The 23,177-nt window shown below is 40.1% G+C and overlaps 1 protein-coding gene across 3 annotated transcripts in view; it reads right to left on the minus strand.

Moving 5' to 3' along the window:
* Positions 1-23,177, minus strand: part of lpp (LIM domain containing preferred translocation partner in lipoma) — a 189,849-nt gene that overhangs the window by 112,133 nt on the left and 54,539 nt on the right. For all 3 annotated transcript variants that reach the window (XM_086283730.1, XM_086283728.1, XM_086283729.1), the window contains exon 4: positions 9,389-9,582. In XM_086283730.1, coding sequence (XP_086139856.1) covers positions 9,389-9,578 — 190 coding nt within the window. In that variant the 5' untranslated portion in view covers positions 9,579-9,582. The remainder of the gene's footprint in view (positions 1-9,388; positions 9,583-23,177) is intronic.

A 23,177-nucleotide genomic window follows, 5' to 3' on the forward strand; every position in this document is an offset into this window, starting at 1 on the left:
GGTGTGGATTAAATGTTGGTGAAGTGACATTTTAAAATCTCAAGGGTTTAATGGAGCCGCAAATCATAAACTGGCCATGAAAAACTTTTTTTTTTTTTTTTTGCTAATTTACAGAAGGAGCAGTGCTGTGGGCTGGGGTAAAAATCAATACTCAAAACTGAGCCTCATTTATTCTATGTGGTGTAGCGCTGGAATTTGGACACTGGAAAGGCGATCACAACAATAAGTAAGGGCTTGAATGAAAAACCAGTGACGTACATAATTTAAAAAGAGAATTCTTAAGATTTCTTAAGTCTTTTTCCATACAATTTATAATTGGAAATGTTCAGTAAAAGTCTTAAGTTAAAACAACACACATTTCTTCTGCTGCACTCTGTATGCACACTGCTGATCTCCTGACATATTTTCTCCTAATTAATGCAACATAAACAAGCAAGCATTAAAGGCAGGCCTATTGTATTAAAGCTCACCTATAGATCCCACTAATGTCATTATAGCAGCATCGTATTAATCTAAAAGATCTAATGTTTTCTTGGGCATTTAAAACTTTGAAAATAATAATTTCACGCTCGTTGTCTCAAACCACCACACATTTAAGGACCTTTTTTATGGCAAATGTAACACTAGGAGGATTAAAAGGACAAAGAGCACACAAACCATCCTAAACTTGGTAGCAAGTTTCCTACTTCCTACTCAGAAAAAGAGCCAGACCTTGGTGCTGCCAGTGACTCTTACAAATGAGTAAGTTTATCAGAACTCTCCCAAAATGTACAGATTTAAAAGCATGAATCATCCATGGTAATTACTGGGATGAAGCACTGAAGCACTTGGAACACAGGAACACCTATGCACGGCTCCTCTTTGTAGACTACAGCTCGGCTTTTAATACCATCCGGCCATACAAACTCCGTCCCAAACTCCACCAACTGGGACTTAACTCCTCTCTGTGCAACTGGATTGTGGACTTCCTCACTAACCGTAGACAGAGTGTCAGAGTGGGTAAGAACACCTCTTCCACCCTTGTGGTCAACACCGGTGCCCCTCAGGGGTGTGTTCTGAGCCCTCTGCTATACACTCTCTTCACCCATGACTGTATTTCCTCCTGCGCGTCCAATCTCATTGTTAAGTTTGCAGATGACACTACAGTGCTCGGACTTATATCCAACAATGATGAGACAAACTATAGGACAGAGGTGCAACAACTAGAGTCATGGTGCCACGACAATAACTTGGTCTTAAACACCAAAAAGACCAAGGAGATCATTGTAGATTTCCGGAAGAGGGGTCATAACAACCATCTGCCTCTCTTCATTGGCAGTGAGGCGGTGGAGAGGGTGAGCAGTTTTAAATTCTTGGGGGTAACTGTGACCGAGGACCTGTCCTGGGGCAACCATATCACCTCAGTTGTACGGAAGGCCCAACAGCGCCTCTACTACCTGAGGAGACTGCGGAGTGCACACATTCCCAGATCTCTGATGTTGAACTTCTACAACTGTGCCATCAGCAGCGTTCTGACGTATGGATTTCTAGTGTGGTTCCCCAGCTGCACCAAGGCCGATCAGCAAGCACTCCAGCGGGTGGTGAAAGAAGCTGGCAGAATTATTGGAACAAGTCTGCCAGAGATCAGTAATATCTTCCCCACTCGCTGTCTGAGGAGGGTGCACAGTATCCTGCGGGACCAACATCACCCTGCGCGCCACCTTTTCCATCTGCTGCCCTCAGGGAGAAGGTACAGGTCTATACAGGCCAGAACATCCAGACTGGCCAACAGCCTGTATCCACAGGCTGTGAGGCTCCTGAACTCTCTGCCCCCCTCTCACGGACAATAACCATATCCAACTTCTTAATAGCAATGAACTGGTCTGCATTGGTGCATCATATCTTTATTCTCTTCCCCCTCCTGTCCCCCCCCTCTTTCTTAAATAGATAACTATCATATCTGATATCATATCTCACAGTACAATAATATTGAATGGGTTGCATTGTTGTATTTTGTCATGTTTCTCAGGTCTTTGTCTGAATTTCTACGAACATTATTGCTAAGGATTGTCTTATTGCATTGGAGTCACACTGGGTTAAATATGTACACTTGGGTTTTAAGGGGTATTTATTATTTTCTTCTTTTTTTTGGGTTGTATGGAAGCCCCAAACGCAATTTCATTGTTCTTGACAATGACAATAAATAAATAAATAAATACTAAAATACTAATTGATTATCTGGCTGGATTAATCTGGATGAGCAAAATGGGCAAAACTTATGGATTCAGCCCTACCAACATCAATCCTGGACCTCCTGGTAGAAGGCTAAAGAGGCTTTGGAACATCCCTGCTCAGGTAATTCTAATGCAGTAACTAAAATACAGTTTTAAATCAATAAGACAGGTGGGAATGACTACTGATGGGCTTCAACATTAAAAAAATATTAAAAAGTGTGAAGAGCCACTGGTCAGACATAAGAGAAAGCACCTGACACTCAGCAGGATGGTTAACAACCTGCTCACAGGTCACGCTTCCAGTTCCTCTTCCCAGACTCACTCTACTTGGGATTCACACATTTCCACATCATCTTCCTTCACCCCAACCAAACACACTGCACAACCAACTCTGCTGATAATGACGACAACGAAAAGATGCCAGCAAGGACGACAAAACTTTGTCCAGTTATGACTCTCTGGGATCTGAGAAAGTGGATTTGATGATTACAAAGCCAAAGAGCTGCACAACCAGCTCTAAAAGCAACGCACAGCAAACCTAGATGATGTCTCAGACCCAGTCTTTCTCAGTTACACTTCACCTAACCTCAACATGAGTCTTCTTTCTTTATATTTAATCTTATCAAATTTCTATATCTGTGACTTACCAGCAGCAGTCTGGCTGCACAGAAAAAAATTAACATATCACCAAATTTAATCTCACAAATATCAGCTTAACCTCACCAAATCTGTCACAACTGCTATTTTCACCATGTGAGTCTGTCTCTGTCATCATGGCAAAATGCGTTCCTGGGAAAATATAATGTACCAGCAATGGTTTGATTACTTTGGCGGGCGTTTATATGTCTCTGGAAAGATGCTGTCAGTGCAACAGAATCACTAATGTGTGAAATGAAGTGATGAAGCTTGTGTAATAGTTGAAATCAAACTGAGGGCAGGAGTTTGAAGATGGGTGCCGTATAATCCAACAGCAGTAAAGTTGACCCTTGCCTCTAGTTAATGAATGATTTAACGATCAGGTATAATGTCTTAACCTAAACTGGACCAGTATAAAAGTGCAGCAGTTATAAAGTCAAACATGTCCAACTTTCCAGTTTTACAGGTAAAACGAGGTGAAGCTGCCATCTTTTAAAAATATGTTTTTCCGATGCGAGCGGATATCTTATGGAAACTTTTCGCTTTTCTGTGTCACTCTTCAGTTTACTTCTACTAAGCTACATCTTTTACAGGCCACCCAAATGGTGTGCAAACATTTTTTTCAGCTTTGTAGGTCATGTTGGCTTTCAAAGTTTAAAGATGAACAAGGTCTGCTTTGTGCAACAGAATCACTGATGTGTGAAATGAAGTGATGAAGCTTGGTGTTGCGTGTGTAAAAGAGCAGTGTGGTGTTCCTCAAGGCTCCATCCTGGGGTCTTTTCCATTCAATACTCTAGCTCATACAGTGGGGAAATAACAACAATAAATGCAGCTTCTGCGGTTAAAGATGTCAAGTCAAGGACACAGATATAAATTTTAAGTGCAAGTACATTAAAACAATGTTATAGAATTGCCCATTATCACAATAAGAATTCATAAGAATTACAAGAATTGTTCTCAGACTTCAAAAAACTTGATGATCAAGTAAACAAGCTCTCTCTGTTCTTTGTTTATAACACAATTATAGGGACAAAATAAAAGGTGAAACTGTATATTAGTACAGGGAATGTACTCAATGTGTCTTTTCATGACACCTTCAGCTTTTTTCCTCTTACCTTAATTTTTTTCTACGAAAAGGGCTTCGTGTCACCTTGTGTGAAGCATATAAAGAGTTTTGATTTTGAAAGCTTAAAAGCTGCTTTAAAGCTTCAATTGTTGTTTTATTTATTTTTCTCAAATGGTGGGCAGAGCTCAAAAAGAAGCCATCTAAGAACAATTTTTACACCACCAACATCTGGAGTACAAGACGGTCTGTAAGTCAAACCACAAACCCCTACAGACAGCAGTGTTTTCAGCCTGACAGTGTGCTCTCGTCCTGGTGAATTTCATAACCGTTTCCCCTGTTTTGGAAATCTAGGGCTCTCGGGGGGGTTTGAGGGCAGAGGTTTAGATAATTTTCACGTTACAACACATAACTGGAAGGGAAAGTGAGGACAGAGAATATTATTGTTTGTGTTTGCAGCTCCGTCTTTACAATAGGAGCATATGCAAAATAAAAGCATCAATTCCTTTAAAAAGTCTATAAGTAGCTCTGAGTAGGTCATAATGTTTCAGGTTTCAGTGTTATTTCTTGGCAGTAAAAGAAAAAAACCGCTTCCTGTGTTCTCGTCTGCTCTCTTATTTAAACAAAAAGATTTTTTAAACAATTTGCATACGTCTTCCTATTATTGTGCTGTAGAAAACGTGTGCTAATGCAAAGTATGACTTTATAAAGGTAAAAATATACAGCACACTGTACAGATTTAATTCCATTTGCTTCCTTTTTCTACTGAAGAATATGAATTTAGAAAAAAGAAAATTGATTATTATAAGCAACTCCACGTCAAAGTGGAATCCACATATTTTAGCTTTATTTTAAATAATCTTTATATAACATGACATTCTTAATAACAATCTTAATTATAACCTTACATTTCAACACGTATTGCATATGAAGTTGCAGCACTAGAGTCTTTTTTTTTTTTTTTTTTCACAAAAACAAGCCATCAGCTCCCAGGGGACCTAAAAAAAGCAGACAACACAAGGCTTCCTGCGCTCACACTTGACTGCAAACCACACTGCCAACACTGCTTGTAAATTAGACATGCAATAACACCTCTGCCACAATTAATAACCAGAAATTCAATATTGTAAACAGGCGATAACTGGTGAATTATCCAGTTTTTAAGGGAAACTCAAAAATAAAGCAAATAAAACCGCCCATTTCACAGAGGACTACAGAACAGGATGATATAATAACCCAAACATTACCTAGAAATTCTCCAAATCTAAGAGCAACAAGAAGGTCAGAACAACTTTGATGGTTGATTATGTGAAAGACCTCTGTAAAAGTTTCTAGAGACGCTTTCATGAGGCTAATTTTAGGTGTTTAGTCACACTGTGAGCCAAACACAGCAGCTGTGCACAGCTGTGGCTCAGGAGCCAGAGCGGGTCGTCTGTTCAATTCATTTTTTATTTACATAACACCAGCTCATAGAAAACTAAACAGGAGAGGAGTCCTGGCATATAAACACACAGGGAATGAAAAGAAGGGAGCCGAGAGGAACTGAAGTGCATCATGGGAAGTTCCCGGGCCCATAGTAGCATATCTAAGGGATGGTTCAGGGACACCTGATGAAGCCCTGAGTGTAAGCCTTACCAAGGCTATTCTGGTAATCAGAAGGTCAGCAGCTCGATCCACTGCTCCTGCATCAATCTATAACTCATCCTGATTGGGTGTCAAATATAAAGTTCTTAAAACAAGATCCTGTATGAATGTGCAAGTAAAAATGCATAAAAGCAGTTTGAATGGTTAAAAATCTAAACATAATCTATTTAATATTGATCTAAATTCAGTTTGCAATCATTTCTTTAATATTAATATTATCTTTAATATTAACTAGTTAACTAGTATTTACTACTTATTTAGACTCTTTTTCTCCAATTGATCATCAATGTGTCTTTTATACCCCAGTCCTACAAAAGTCCTGCGATTAATTAATGTTTCAATCCTAAATATGATCAACCGATCTCCAACTAACAAATAAATAAATAAAAACAAAAGGCTCTTTATCATAGTCTTTCATCAAGGAGGTTTTTAGGGATGAAAATCATGTTGTATGTACATTGTATGAATTATACTGTGTGGAAATCAATTTTAAGTGCACCTGGGAATATTTGTTGAACAAGCAGCTGTAGCATTGGTTATGTACCACTGACGTTCAAGCTGGCAGTAGTTAAACCGTTAGCTGATCCAGCTGCCTTAGCTAATTATAGGCCAATGTCAAAAGAGTAGCTGTAACAGCTAACAGATCATCTGCAGAGTTATGATTTATTTAAAGTCAGGTTTCAGAACTCACCACAGTACAGAAATGGTTATAAATGTAAAGGTTACAAATGATCTTCTTCTGGCCTCTGACAGCAGATTCAGTGCACTGCACTGAGGTCGAGCAGGGCAAGTACAGAGATGAATCGTTTTGTGAGTCCATTTAATACTCCGAGGTATGGTTACAGCGATTAGAGCCTGCTGTAACTATTACAGGTACTGTGCTGCAGCTGTTTGAATCATAACCATCTAATAGGCTCCAATTTATTTATGTAAATGGAGAATTGTCTTCACACACTAAGGTTAATTATGGAGTTCCACAGGGTTCAGTGCTAGGACCCATTCTGTTTCCATTATACACACCTCCCTTAGGCAGTATCATCAGAAGCCACAGCATACATCTTCACTGCTATGCAGAAGACACCCAACTTTATCTATTCATGAAGCCAGATAACACGCACCAATTAGTTAAACTGCACGAATGTCTTAAAGATATCAAGATCTGGATGACCTCTAAATGTCATGGTCCTGGGGTCGCTGACCCAGCGTTTTGACTTTATTGTTATTATTTTCTAGCTTCTTCTGATTGGGTATCAGTCCTTAGGGTTTTTTGGTTCTTGTGTCTTGTTGTATCCCGGTGTTGTGTTCGTGTCTTTCAGTGTGTGTTTATAAAACAGTGTACTTCCTGTTTTACTTTGATGGTCTATGTCTGTTCACACTGTGTTCACCTTGTGTCTTCCTGTCATCACGTCCATTAGGATCAGCTGTGCTTCCCTCCTGTGTGTCATTGCGTGTGTGTGTATATATAGTGGGTGTCGGTCTGTGCTCTTTGTCGGCTCGTATGCGTTAGTTGGCGTTTCTCCGCGTCTCTCTGCCCTCATCCCACGTTGCTTCCTGTATGTGGCGTGTTCCAGATTTGTTCTTTAATTTTCCCCCAGTTCAGGTCATTTCTTAGTGCTGTCCTTACCACTCTCGCTTTTGTTTGTATATCGCTGGTTGTAAATAAAACGCTCACTCGCATCAAGCCAGTGCCTGCATTTTGGGTCCACACCAGACGGCTTGCCCGGCAACCCGTGACACCAATTTTCTGCTTCAGATAAAACTGAGATTATTGTACTCGGCTCTACGAATCTTAGAAAAATGGTGTCTAACCAGATTCTCACTCTGGATTGCATAAGCTTGGCCTCCAGTTAATGAATGATTTAACGATCAGGTATAATTTCTTAACCTAAACTGGACCAGTATAAAAGTGCAGCAGTTATAAAGTCAAACATGTCCAACTTTCCAGTTTTACAGGTAAAGCCGGCGCAGATGAAACGAGGTGAAGCTGCCATCTTTTAAAAATATGTTTTTCTAATGTGAGCAGATGCCTTATGGAAACTTTTTGCTTTTCTGTGTCACTCTTCACAGGTTACTTCCTCGGGCTAAGCTGCATCCTTTACAGGTCACCCAAATAATGTGCAAACGTTTTTTCACAGCCGCACTCTCATCAACTGTGCTGCAGTGACTGTAGATCACGTTGGCTTTCATCTTGACAATGGCTAAAGAAGTGTTTGGTATTTTACACACCTGTGAACAAACTCATGTGTGTAATTTAGCACTTACATAATAAATGAAAACGTATCTGCCTTACTAAATCTTAGTGCCGCAGATGCTGCAGATGACACCCAACTTTATCTATTAGATTTTATTCTTAGAAACATGGTATCTAACCAGATTCTTATTCTGGATGGCATTACCTTGGCCTCTAGTAATACTGTGAGAAAACCTGGAGTTATACGTGTAGTTTAGTATATGTAGAACTGCTTTCTTTCATTTGTGCAATATTTCAAAAATTTGAAAAATCCTGTCTCAGTGTGATGCTGACAAACTAGTTCATGTGTGTATTACTTCTAGGTCTTGAATAGGCACCATCTTGTTTTAACAATCGTATAGTACCGTATCTCCCCATTAGAGCATTTCACCCTGAAACTGTAAGCTTACTTGTGGGCTTACTCTAGCTTACTTGTGGTTCCTAGAGTATTTAAGTGCAGAATGGGAGGCAGAGCTTTCAGCTTCAAGGCACCTCTCCTGTGGATCCAGCTTCCAGTTTGGATTCACGAGACAGACATCCTCTTTATTTTTGAGATTAGGCTTAAAACCATCCTTTTTAATAAAGGATATAGTTAGGACCCCGAATCCTCCCTTAGTTATGCTGCAATAGGTCTAGGCTGCTGGGGAATTCCCATGATGCATTGAGTGTTTCTTCTTCCATCACCTTTTTCACTCACTATGTGTTAATAGACCTCTTTGCATGTAATCATTACCTATTATTAATCTCTGGCTTTCTTCCACAGCGTGTCTTTGTCTTTGTCTTCCTCCCCTAACCCCAACTGGTCGTGGCAGATTGCCCCCCACCCTCCCTGAGCCCTCTCAGGTTCTGCTGGAGGTTTCTTCCTATTAAAAGGGAGTTTTCCCTTCCTACTCTCACCAAAGTGCTTGCTCATAGGGGGTCATATGATTGTTGGGGTTTTCTCTGTTTTCTTTGTATTATTGTAGGGTCTTTAAGATGCAATATAAAGCACCTTGAGGCAACTGTTGTTGTGATTGGGCGCTATATAAATAAAACTGAATTGAATTGAACTTTCCATTCAGTCTTAACACATCATAGCCAGAGTATTGTAAGCTCCATACTTCAGTAAACTTTATTATATTAGTGATTAGTGAACAAGAAAAAGATAAAAAAGAAAATGCCGTTTAGCATCACGTCATATATGTTTTAGTGTCAGAGCTTTTTAGGGATGAAATTATATCGTATGTATGTTTTATGAATTGTACTGTATGGAAATCAATATCAAGTACACATGGGAATATTCACTGAACAAGCAGTTCAGTTTAACACTTAGATTTCTGTCTCAGTAACTGTTAAATATAATGCTGAATAAAGAAATGCCCAAGACACTCAACAGTAAAATTTAAAATGTACTCTGTTGCACTTGTAACCACTGTAAGGGTAGGACGGGTTTACTGCTAACTGCAGAAGATGAAATATGGGCGAGTACTAAACATGGAGAGTGCAGAGTTTAACAACAGAAATATCATATTACTAATAAATGCTGCAAAGTGGGACATTTTAATTATTTTGTAAGATAATGATATTTTCTTAGTTGAAGCAATTTGAAGACTGTGTGCTTACCTGCCGGCTCGGAGAGTGTGGCCTCTCCCACCTGTTTGTAAGGGTTGAACTTGGGCTTGGGGGCGACCACAGGTGCAAACTTCTTAGGTGCCTGCTGCTGCGAGACGGAGATGCTCGCACTACCCAAAGATGGAGTGGTCTCCATCCTGGCAGTCACCTGTCCTGTCTGCTCACTCACTGGGTTCCACATGGTTCTAAGGAGGGGACACAGAGTTATTAAAAGTCAGGGGCTGCAAACTCAATAGTGATGCAGAAATTAAAAGTGGGACAACAAATTTAACGGGTGGGGTGTGATGTTAACTGTGACAAAGCGCAGGTTTCTCTGCATGCATACTCGATGAGGAAACAGAGACAATGGAGATTTTACTTCTCAAATTACAGCCTGCAATGGCAAGCGGGAGCATTAATATTGTTCACATGACAAATAATGATGCTAAGTGTATGGATACCAGCTAAATTGGTAAAGCAGCAATAAATTACTACATTTACATGATTATTTCTTCACTTTTTGAACTCGTTTTGTAAAACTAATTGTAACACAGGAGCCCACAGACGTTGCGCCACTCTCTCCGAGTGATGTGGAAACAAGTAAGGTCCAAAGTAAGACATGCTAACCAGGTCAGTTCTGAAGCATTCTGATGTAGAAAACTACTGTGAAGGACTGTCAAGTAAACTAGTGATGTTAATAGAGCAAAGCCCAACCGTAGGTTTAAGGTCCACCAACATGTGGACCCTAATCGGATGAAGTAAGCACGGCTGATATCAGCCACAGTCAGCAAACTAACATTGCGTGTGTTATAGATGAAGCAACGACCACACATTTCAGGAGCAACTAAAATATAATTTGATAACATCAATAACAGTTTCAAAATGCTCTTAAATATTTAAAACCCATGTATTGCGATCAGGAGTGTTCTACTTTTAGTTGGTTATTTTTTGAAAATTAGGCTACATCCACACGTACTCGGGTATTTTTGAAAACGCAGGTTTTTCTATGCGTTTGCACCTTTCGTCCACACGTAAACGGCGTTTTCGGTCACTGAAAACGGAGATTTCTAAAAATGCCTGCCAGGGTGGATATTTTCGAAAACTCAGTTTTTGTATTTAGGTGTGGACGAGAAAAACGGAGAAAACGCAGAAAACGCAGCGTCAAAGGTGTGCGCCTTTTTTGACGTCACACTGTGCGCCACGTTATTGTTTCGGTGAAATTAATTTCTACAATACTGTTAATTGTACTCTCTGCAGTGTTTAAATGCTTACGTATTACATACAACTCGGCTCTGCTTCTATGCCCCAGCTTTGTTTACTATTTCCCACCGAGGCTTCTAGACTTCTGATTGGCCAACATTTCAACAGGTTAGGAATATATCGCCACCTGTTGCTTTGGCATGTTCCTAGCAGCGTTTTCCTTCATTTCTGCGTTTACGTGTGGACGGGATTTTAGTCACCAGGGACATCCCTACTTATAACATGAAACAGAAACCCTGCCCTTAGACTGCCCTTTCACCTTTGGCTGACATTTGGCAACAGGATGGGTGCACTAACCATGTATGAACGTTAGCAATGAAAAAAGTGCTTGTATGAATGCGTGTGAATGGGCATGAGTAGAAAGCACCATATAAAAACCAAATCCATTTACCATTTGCTTTTGTCTCTGTCTCCAAACATCCATCCCTAGCCCTGCAAGCACGACTAAAAATCTGAATATTTACCCCCAGCTTTACATGACAGCAGTACGAACTGTGCTTTTACTCACATTCTTTAAATTGCTCAAGTTCAATGTGAGTTTGACAGTTTCAGTGAGACCCGACCTGCTGCATTAAACACCTTCTATGTGTCACCGTTTCTGCTTTATAAAAGAAGTGACTGAGGCCACTGTATCCACATGCAGCACAAGTTACACCAATTATAAGCGTACACAGCTCACGTCTACTTTTTTCTCCCCGACGACGGAGTCTGCTTGAAAGCGTCTGGCAGAATTACGCTGTAAAACGAAAAACAAGGCAATAAACAGCGTGTTCTGACATGCAGCAAAGTGTCCGATTTAATAAAGCAACAACAAGCGTTAAAGTCGAAAGGAAATCACTTTGAACTCTGACTCTGAGCCTTCGCTTTCTTTACTTGCGCACTTGCTTGCGATGTCGGCACGAGATCAACAAATCAAAAGAGTGATATGAGAGACAAAGAGCGGTGAAAACAACAAAGTACTTTAAAAACAAAAAGACTTTGGAGGAGGAAAAAGTATTGAAAAATGCTGTAACCCTGATGTAACCATCAATGATTTTTTTTTAGCGTTGATGTAGCTGTCAAAAATGAGATCAGATGAGTGTTTGGGAATGACAGAACAATGATCCACAGTCACGCACGCACACACAAAGAAACAACACTTGACTACTTATTACTTAATTTCATGTTGCTTCTGTTGTCTTTGTTTTTGGTGCATGAGAGTCGAACTTATCAAAATGTTCCAAAATGGCACCAAGTCTCACCTCTAACCGATGCTTTTGTTTAACATGCATGTCGGTAACACAGTTCCAGTGAAGGGAAGACCACCACAGAGTGGAGGAACTTGCAGCAGCTGAGGACACAAACCTCCAGTATTTCACCATCGCATTCTGAAATCACTTGAAATATTTGAACTATTTATACGGCGTGCTTTTCCCCATCCTTCTTTTTGTTTGTGTTTGTTGTGCTGTGTTCTGATGTTTTTACTGTTTATTATCCTCACTCTGACTGATACAGGGTTTACATTCTTTCTCCGGAGCACAGCAGTAAAAGCCCACGCACAATCATCTTTTAATATCTGCTCAAATCCCTGCTCCTCCTGCCGTCTGAATGGTTCTTACTTTTGATTCCCCCCCCCCCTCCCTTCTCTCATGTTCTTAATGCTACAATTCAGACGCTCGCTGGTGTCTCACACCCACCTGTCCTTTCAATGCAAATGCTTTCATTTCCCAATGCTCAAATGGCTAACAAAATAAAAGATGAATTGAAAGGGAAAAGGAGGGAAAGAGAAGAAATGATCTTAGGATGTGTGAGTAAGACTCAATATGTGACATCCTGAAAGGAAAATTTCTGTGTCAGTGTGTGGTTGCATTCTTTGGCGATGGCAAATAATGCGCAGCGGGGCGTCGCTTTATGGATACTGGGCCCTAAAGTGCACATTAAACCCACTCACATCTGTTATTTTAAATAAAATTTCTGCAAAACAAGTGACTTCTGTGCCGTTCCGAGCGCACAACACAGAAGCCACTTCACTGATGACTTCAGCATATAATCATTCCTGTGATTCATAGATTACGCGTGCGATCAGCTAGGCTTATAAATTGCAGCAGCCTTCATTTTAAACAGAAAATCACGACTGCACTGAAATAATAATTCAGGACTGCCCTCGAATAAAAATCTCTGATTGTGTTTAAAAAAATGTGACCTCTTTTTAAAAATAGTTTAATAACAGTGCTCTGGAGCGGCGTGCGATTTTAAGGTTTCAGGGCTGCAAAGCGAAGCCACTTCCTGGATGCTTTAGAGACTGTCTGGATGGGAGTGCGCCGTTTCATAGCAGCAGTCTTCCTCAGCAGGTCTTCTCGCAATCTTTTGTGCGCTACATATTAATTGACTATGATCAATATGGTTCAGTGACTTGTGATGCAGTTTACCCCGGAGGCACCCTGGCAGGGGTTTTTTAAGCTCAAAAAGGCTGCACGCGGGCGTGTCACACGTATGCGTACATTTCAGCATTTCATCTGTCAAATGATTTTTTCCCCCCCTTCTTTTAAAACATGAACAAATAAACTATTTGAAAAACACACACTCTCTTCATATGGCTTAAAGTGCCATTATTTTATCCATTCAAGGTCTACTCTAGAGAGCAGTTTGTTTCAGAAATGTACTTCAGCAGTCCAAAGCTTCTCCTTTGTGTAAATAACAGAAGACTGGCTTTTTCACAGATGAGGTTGAGGGTGGAAGCAAACAAGCCATCTACTGCAGTGGCAGCTTACATTTAAACCTGTCTAATAAACACTCAGTGCTGAAAAAGGACCACGAAAAGTGGCAAGGAACTCCAGCAGAGCCCGTTATGTGAAGGCTTGAAATGGTGACATACAACGAGACACAAAATATACAAAAAATACAGAGAGATGAAAAGGTTTCCACATCTAACAACTGATCTGATTAGAATTAAAGTGCGTCAACTATGACATGCGTGCATAGTGATTATGATTTTCAGTGACAGGAAGTGTTTAGGCCAGTCTTTCCCAACGCCTCATCTCTACAGACGCAGTACAGAGTAAAAGTTATCAGCTATGAGCCACACAAGACTAAAGACGCTTAAACCAGAGGTCTGCCTAAACTGTTAGAAGACACGAATGTGGAAGATCAGTGTGTCAGATAGGGGTGCGGTTCCCTGCTGCTGACCCTGTGTTCACCACAGTGTGATCACAATCATGTTTTAACTGTGCTGCGCCTCTTGTTTAGTGCTGTACAGCTTAATACTGTGTATGAGGAATTATTTGTGCCAAATGCAATTAGTAGTTGCCGTGATGTATTTTACTTTAATTTTACTGAAGCTTTATTAAGGTATGTGGATGACTGTATATTTATTATGAACTGATCTGTGACTTGGTGAACCAAAGGCAACTTGTCCACTCATATTGACAATAAAGTCATTCTCTTCTAACCCGTGTGGGCTGTAATAATCAAATTCAGTATCAAAAATATGGTTATTACATATGATCATCCTGAATACATCCAGAAGTATTCCCTGTAGTCCTGATTACATGATGTGACACTGGTAGAGTGATGAAATGATGGTTGCTGTGTGATGGGTATTTTATTTATACCCGTGTCTGATTTCCCTCCTTTACGATGCCCCACCCTCTCTTGTTTCACTTGTTTTTTGTGATCAGTTTATTCTGCTTTGCACTTTGCTTTCAGGTCCTCTCTCCAGGAGCATTTTCCACTGATTTGTTTAGCTCCTACTCCTTTAAGACCAACTCCACATAACTTAAGCCAGCTTTCTTACGATTGGCTGTCCCTCACAAATAAAGTTTAAATGACAGGTGGGTGGGGCTTCTAGTAAGCTATAAATCCCACTCCGTGGCATCATAGGGGTCCAAGAAGAGAAAGGAAAGGCAGGGATTACTCAATATAAGAAAATGTGTGATACTCTGGTTATGTTTAATATGAGCACCAACCGTTGGAACAGCAGATATGTCACAAAAAATAATGTCAAACTATCGTTTTTTTGTCATGATGGGCATATTTTTCAATAAATGGTCACGAACAGTTCAGCAGAACCACACGGCGGCTATTTTTATTTTTGTTCAAACCTAGGATGTGTAACTTAACCACAGGCCATTTTGCTAGACATTCAAGCTTCTTCCCACCTTTTATTTTTAAGTTATGGCTGTCACCCTGATGATGCACTTTGTGCAATTCCCTCTTTGCCCTCAAGAAGTGCTTGTGCAACTCTTTCACACCTGTAACTGCACTTTGTTTTGTACGATCAGGGGAATTCCCCTTTCAGCTTGAGAAAGTGAGGGGGTTTATTTTGGACAGACCATCAGTCGATAACAGGTAGATGAACATATTCACGCCATTGCAGTTTCCATCACACCCACAGTCTACACCACAGTCTTAGGACTGTGGGAGGAAATAAAAGCAACTAGAGGAAAACCACACAATTACAATTTCTGCAGTACAGGACATACGTATATGAAGGTTTGCTGTAAACATCTTCTGACTAAACACGTGGACCAATTGCAATTCCTACTTCAGGCCTTTCTCTACCATAACGAAGATAATTTGTTATAGTAGGCCCTTCTGTACCTCCTTTTCTGTGTTCTGGAATAAGAATGTACACACAAAGTGGAAGAAAACATGTATAAATGAACACACAAAGACAACCAAAACAGTGAGGAATCGCACTGAAGGTGCACTCGCAGTCACAAAAAACACTATTGGAGCTCATGGAAGAAAAATCAATTCTGATAGCCGGGGCAGTTACAGGATGACTCACAAAGCGGTGACACCGTGTTTAACAGTTTGTTTTATGGGGGCATGGCAGCCGGGCTGTCTTCTCACAGCTGTTCCGCTGCACTTTTACAGCTGTCATTGAGGAACTGCTGCAGGTGCTTCTGCTGCATTAATCTTTCATATCTACCAAGGAAACTATCAAACAAAACCATCCAAAGAGGACCACTGAGAGAGCTGAATTCTAACATAATATGGCAAGGTTCAGAGATTTTTGGGGGAGGATAAAGGATGACATGCTTTCTAGCAAAAACTCTTCTGAGGCTGTGAGCTGAATCACATGTCGAAAACCTATCGGAAAAAAAAAAAAGATAAGAAAACACACACACACAGTTCACAAGCTTCTGTTTTTTAAAATGCTCTAGCAGCTTCTACATCGCAGTTTTCGACAGCTAAAAAAACTGAGGAGAGTGAAGCAAAGCATCATGGCCCAGGAAACCAAAACAAGAAGCTGGAAGACCCTAAAAAAGATGATCATAAATCTGCTGTGGTGGGTGGGATTACTGTAATTTAATCCTTTTTAGATAAATACTGAACCTGGCAGATTTGAGTGCATTGGTATTTGATAATGCATTCGCGACTGTGGAAGAAAATGGATGGATGGACAAAAACTCAAAAACTTCACTGTTACCTTGTTACTTTTTTTTTTTTACTACTGCTCAATATCGACTGATTGTACTTGGAAGGCATCAGGTATCAGCGCATACCAGTCTGAAGTCATTTTGATGAAATCTACACCCGGAGCCATGAGAGTAAAGTCTGCAATAGGCACGACCACAAAATGTATATAATGGATAGACGTGCCCACTTTCACTTCAAACATTGGTTATCAAAGTCTTGTTATGTGGGTTTGCAGTCTTTGAAATAAGATGTGATGAGATCTGACTGAGAAAGTGATGGGACACTATAACTCATGCATTTATCAAAGGTGATTTGTTAATAACAAGCTACGCCATACTTTATGTTTTTGATGCTAATGGGACCAAACTATTATTAAGAAATGGACATTATTTTCTTAAAATAGGACATGACACTGGAGATTTTAAAACAAAAACTTAACAGGAAAGTGTTTACGGAGGTCACATCAAGGAAACCAAGAGCTGTTTTTTCCCCCTCATAGACTTCTATAGGGAGCCAGCCTGAGGCATAAGCAGACTTAGCAGCTGCTTAAGGCCCCACACTAACAGGGGACCCCAGGAGCATGCAAAATGTCACACAAGACAAGTTGTTTGTATATTTTTGTGCACACAGAAAGATGTTAGTTAAACAGAAACCTCAAAGTCTATGCAATGAGGTGACGTATGAAACCAAAGGCAGCAGTGCAGTAAAGCCACGATAATGGCTTTGCAACATATATAATGTTACAAATGGACATAATAACCATCCATCTTCTTCCGCTTATCGCAGGGGCCGGCCCCCGAGATACTTATACTGTTCCACTTGGGGCAAGAACTCGTCTCTGACCCGGAGTGGGCACGCCACCCTTTTCCAGCTGAGGACCATGGCCTCAGATCTGGAGGTGCTGATTCTCATTCCCACCACTTCACACTCGGCTGCGAACTGGTCCATGGCGAGCTGGAGGCAATCACCGATGAAGCCAACAGAACCACAGCATCCGCGAAAAGCAGAGATGAGATTCTGAGACCACATAAGTGAAAGCCTTCTACCACTTGGCTGCACCTAGAAATTCTGTCCATAAAAATTAGGAACAGAATTGGTAACAAAGGGCAGCCCTGGTGGAGCCCACCACCCACCAGGAACGAGTCCGACTTATTGCCGGCTATGCAGACCAAGCTCCAGCAACGGTTGTATAAGGACTGAATGGCTGTTAGCAATGGGCCCCATACTCCCAGAGGACCCCCCACAGGACACAGTCAAATGCCTTCGACATACTAACCCCAAATCAATTTCTGCTTAAGAACTCATAAAACCTTGGGCTGGTTCTGCCTCTATACATTCACAATTCTTTTTAAAGTCAGAGGAGTCGCCCCCTGCAGGCCATTAGAAAGAATGAAGATTTAACCGGTTGGACATTGGCTTCGGTATTCAGATCTGGAACCGACGTCAGTCTATAGGAAGGACACAAAAGACCACTTACTAAGCGCTTAAACACCTGACCTTGATGATGACAGATGCATTGCATGCATGGCATCAGTAAAAATGGCTTTTAATTAAAATCAAAATTGGTGCAGGGTTTAAATTTAACCCCTTTTACCCCAAATAGTTACAGAATGTTTTCACAACCACTGAGGTTTTGTGCATTTTGATGTTTGACACTCTTAAAACATAAAACTGTTCATTTTCTGATTTTTTGCATTAATCTACAACAAACTGCTTCTCAACAACAAATACTGAAATAATGTATTTGCATGGGCATCCAGATGAGAATATCTTTATAAGAAAAGGTGAACTAAGATTTAAAGGGCAATTACGCTGGTTTCCACCTCGGTCTTTGTCCCATGAGTAGAGTTCAGTTCAAGCTACACAAATCTGGTTCACTGGGCACCAATCAAAACATTACTTCAAAAAGACACTACAGAGATGAAGAAGGAGATCCACTTTGCCTGGAAGATTTTTCATACTAAATAAAGAGGTGGTTGGTGACTGGGATTAGCACTCACGGTTCGTGACACAGTGTGCAGAGGATCAGCCATGCGAATGAAAATGCTTTAAAAATTAAAGGTTCCCATCTGCAGGAGGTTGTTGCTGAGTCTTTCCAGCACTTGACCTGCTCTGCTTTAGAGGGCTGGTTGAATAGCTGAACAGGTTAACGCAACATTACACAAACAAGCACCCGCGCGATACGTTCCACTGTTTGGAAACAGGGAAAAGCAAAGAGGTCATTACGGAACCGGAAATGTTTTGTGCACAAGGGTAAATATTTGAAGGTGCCAGAAGTCTGACACCATGCCATCCTGGCATATTAATAAAAGCAAAAGGCTGTTTTAGACCTCTTTCTAGTGTTAAAAATTTAATAGTAGAGGAGCAATAGCAGTGTCAGGGCATCAGAGGGCTGGGTAAGTCAAACATCATCTTCTGAAACACAGACACGGCAAACAGTTCAGCTCCACGACAAGATCATCTTTCATTACCGCTGTAGGCAATTTAGTCATTTCTCCATTCGTTTTAGACCAAACGTGCTCTATTTACATCAGCATAATTGATTAGCAGTCAATAAAAATACAGGAAATTAATCAAATATTTCTTCTTATAGAATACTGTGCTGCAGGAATGAGTCTTAAACTATGAAATGATAAGTTCAATAGATTTTTTGAATGTATTTGACATACTCTATTTGGCTAGAATTCTGACATTGCAATCACCAAACAGGGAATTACTTTTAGTTTGTTGCATGGCTCAAAGTAGATGTTTACTAAAAAAGTGGTTAGAAAAGTGTCGAAGCTGACAGGGAACATTCACACAGGAGGTTAGCGATGGAGACACTGAACTCATACAACTGTGGTGTAATTCATTTACAGCTTAACGTTAGCATCTCATGTCTTTGTGATTGCAGTTATGCTTAAAAAGCAATCATGAAAGTTTTTTTAACAATTACCTTGATGAAATAAAGAGTTGAGTAACACTCTTTTAGTCCCCACAGGGACTATTTTATGAAATACCACAAAAGATAACAAAACTCTTGTTGGCTTTTTGCCATGGAGTCATGGCGATGCAAACACCTGGGCTGGGCTGCATCACCTAAACCTCCTCCTGAAATAACTTTAATAACTTTACAATATCACAGCCAAGTGCTACTTGATCGATAAGCAATATCATAGAGATTAGAATACTACTGCTTACCCTTAATTAAGTCGTTGTGAAATGACAAAATACTTGCATCATCATGCTACTCCCTAGCACGACCGCATCTCCTATCTCATCACCAGATCATGCATATACCTTATATATTTAGCAGTTTTTTAAAATATATACATAGTCACTTTTTTAGATTTACTGTATAAATAACTGCATGCTTGTTCTTTTTACACCTGCAGATGTACCCGCTCTGAAGTTTTGTTATACATAGTATAACGACAATAAAAGTAGTAATCTAACACAGGGACTCTGTTGCAATCTGTGTTGCATGGAGTATTTTGCTGCAATTTCCTATAATTTCTTCCGGGCAATATCACACTATGACCTACAAATAATCCAGCTGACAAGTCTGGGTCTTTACTGTGTGTAAATGTAATACTCAAAGTAAGGATGTACTTTTCTAGACAAGATAAGCAATTCTCTGCACTTAAATGTCAGGCATCACTTTATTTTACTTATGCTTGTGAAGCATGTATGGCGTGGATTAGGTCGAGTAGAACATCTCTGTTAATTCCCAGCACAGTGAGAGGTCTTGGTAAGGCCCCTAAGAGATAAAAGAACAGACCAGTACTTTAATCTGATGATGGTGTCAAAGATTTTCTTTTTTATTAGGTATTTTTGTTTAAATGTATCAAGGTTATGTACATTACATCTTTAAAAAAGGCAAGAAGTCAATACCAATCTGCGTATTGTCCAGTTTTTTCCTTAAAATCTTTCAGCTGCGTCCTAACAATGGATACCCCAACATGTTTGTGCCTTACAAGTTCGCTAGTCTGCTCCGAACTTGATTCCCTGCAGCTGTCAGTACTGTCCAAACAGTGTAACAAGGCACAATGTAGAGAACAATACTTCCAAGCTCCAACGCAGATCAAAGGGGAAAACAACGAATCTAAGCAATGCCTGACCTAAAATACGTATTTGAAATATTGGCTTTGCAAATGTTTTATGAGGTGAAAATCAATTCAACAACTCTGATGCGGATCAAGGAAACAATGTGTGTGTATGTGTCTTCCAACCAAGGTTTCAGACTAAAACAATTTTTGTTTCTTTTCTGGTCACGAAGGTGTTTCAAATTTCTTCAAGAGATCTTATGATGATTTAAAAACAAACAAAATAAATGGGCAGTTGAGTAAATGAGGGTTTAAAGTGAGACTATAAATGGGTTATTCAGCTGGTAATTGCTTATATTTTATTATTTTATTAGATTTAAATGGAATTATTTACTCTAAATAAATGGCAGTTTTCCTTTTATTTCCTCTAGTCTTATATTTACAGCATAGTGCTGTGTTTTAAAAACACTTTTTGTCACTTAAAATATTTGATGTCAAGGCCACATGTCTTGTAGTAGAAGTCCAGATTTGCCCCACAGCCCTCAGTGGTCTGGTCAAGAAAAGTTTACAAGAGAAGCCATCACACTAAAACTAAAGTTGTATCCTCACAGTCACAAAAAGGCCTAAATGAACTGTAAGGTAAGAAAAGGTCTTCGGAGGTCTTGATACATTACTGTGAAGTAACTTCACGTCTAATACGAGCTGCAATCTGTCTTGTTTCAACACCTGCTGTAAGTCAGTCATTGCACCAGCGCTTGACACAAACTGGCCATGACAAAGGGGACTGAGGAGGCTAGCAGGCAAAATCACCTTTTTGTTGTGTCAAAGCAAGTATGCTCAGAGCTCGGGGAAGAAGAGGGTCCCGATCACAACTCATCCAGTCTGCACTCGGACGCAGATCTGACGAGAGCTGGCAGACTCAGGTTTGACAAAAGCGAGCAGGCAGCAAGTTTTCCCCAGAGATGCAAGAGCAAACTTGTTGGGCGGGTTGCTGCAACGGGTATTAACGGTTCCTTGTCTGCTTCTACACTAGGCGCACTCTCTTTGTTTGACATCTACCAACAAGACCCTTCTGCACAAGGCAGTTTGACGTGTCTGTGGATTTTAGATTATTTTATTAATTTTATCACTTGATGGAACTTACAACACATGTCTGGTACACACTCAGTTTTTAAAGAAAAGTATCGCTCCATTTGAACACGGCCAAGAAATTTCAGACCTGTTTATACAAGCGATATCAGAGTGTCAGTGTAAAGCCTCTCATAATTAGGCTAATTACACAGAGGGATAATATGAAGGTTAATCAAATGATAAACATGGCAAATACCGATTTGTTTTCCCCATTAGCTATTGTGAAGAGCCCAACCAGCTGATAACCATTACAAATGAGATTTGGAGCTGTGACTACTACAAAGACAAGCAACCCCATCCCCCATCAAACACCCTGCACAACCACCCTGAGCAACGAAGAAGAAGAAGAAAGGTGCTGATGGGGGGGGGGGGGGTGGCTGAGAAATGAAAAGGTCGCGTTGCTGTTTTCAGTTAATCATTTTTAAATCATCTGAAATGTATTCAAGCAGGATGGATCTGACTTCAGACCCTTACAGCAGCAGCCTGGTTACAGTACAGAGTGTGTTTGTAGATTACGATCCTCAGATTTTTCTCTCAGCCAAAGAAAGAATTTTTTTTTTTTTTTTTTAAATGTAAACCTACAATCTGAGCAACAGCTTTCCTGTATTTTTTTTTTTTTAACTCACATTTGTTTGTGGTGATCGTGTCTGCATAAATAAACAAAGCCCAGAGGTCAAGATGTCAACAAACCACAAGCAATGCAAATAACAAAACGCCATAAAAACCATAAAGACACGTGCAAATCGCAAACGCTTTATTTCTGAGAATAAGCCAAAAGATGCATAAATAGATGCAAAATCCTTAAAAGCAAATGCAAAAAACACCACTTAAGCGATAGAAAATAAGCACTGCACTCAAAGCACACCACTGTCACTTACAGATAAATCAAAGTTTCGGTTTTTAAGCTAGCTGCGCTAACATCAACAGTGATCTTTACCTCAGACATTTCCAGTGTGAAAACCTGCACTTCCTCTCAAGTGCACTCAAGGCTTTTTTGGCTATAGAAAACAAGGCAATCACCAGAGACTCCCTTAAAAAAATTCCAATTTTACATTTTAGTCTCTTAAATTTAGGTATGTGGCCGATAAGCGTCCTGACAAATAGAGCTGTAGCTGATCATCATCTGACAAGCCTCACCTCCACTGACTAGAATTCCCAAACTAGCCGTTTAGACTGTGTCTGAGCTAATGATACCTTGTGGAGCATTTTTAAAATAATTATCTGAAAAATAATTTGGCTTCTAATAAGTCTGTCAAGCCAAATTATTTGTCATATTCGTTTATGAGTGAATTTCTAAGTTTATTGTTACTTTTTACTAATTAGCTGGTGCAGGTCTTGTGTGATGCACCTGCACAGTTTGGGACTACAGCTTGTTAACCATGTTTGCTAGCCCAAATTGATCATTTGACACTCCACCCTCTCATGCAAATGTAGTAGCTTCTGACTCCAAAAACATAAAACGATGTTGGTTATCAAATGGTACGGTTTCAACAGTGGTTATATCAATTGTTATGCACAGTCTATGCACGCGAGTGGGTGCATCTCAAGAAAATGACGGGAAAATGTCAAAAGAGAGAGACAAAGCTGTGAGCAAGAATCACAAAAAGGCCACAAAGACATGCAAAAGAATGAGAGATAAAATACAGCAAAACCCCAACAAAGACAAGAAATGTGACCAATACGTGAGCTAGATCAACTGCAAAGAAACAAAATGGGCACAAAACAACCTCAAAAACACAAAAATAACATCAAAGACACGTCAAATGATACCCAAAAAAAAGACACAAAACAACCACAAAAGTTTCGTAATGACGCTCCATAACCTTGTTACTGGCTGTGTTCACACTATAGGATCCTTCAAGTACCTTGAGCTTCCAGGGCCAAGGTCTTTATCCACTTGCCACTGAGGGGTTTTCTTTTTCTCATAACTGACCTTAAACAGTGATTTTTAACAGCGTTTCTCTTTACAAGGATTCATAGAA

Source organism: Aulonocara sp. 'chitande type north' Nkhata Bay, linkage group LG23 (genome assembly GCF_057382095.1).
Source record: "Aulonocara sp. 'chitande type north' Nkhata Bay isolate Kocher_YH1m ecotype deep benthic linkage group LG23, A_spYH_male_GT1.1, whole genome shotgun sequence".
Lineage (NCBI taxonomy): Eukaryota > Metazoa > Chordata > Actinopteri > Cichliformes > Cichlidae > Aulonocara > Aulonocara sp. 'chitande type north' Nkhata Bay.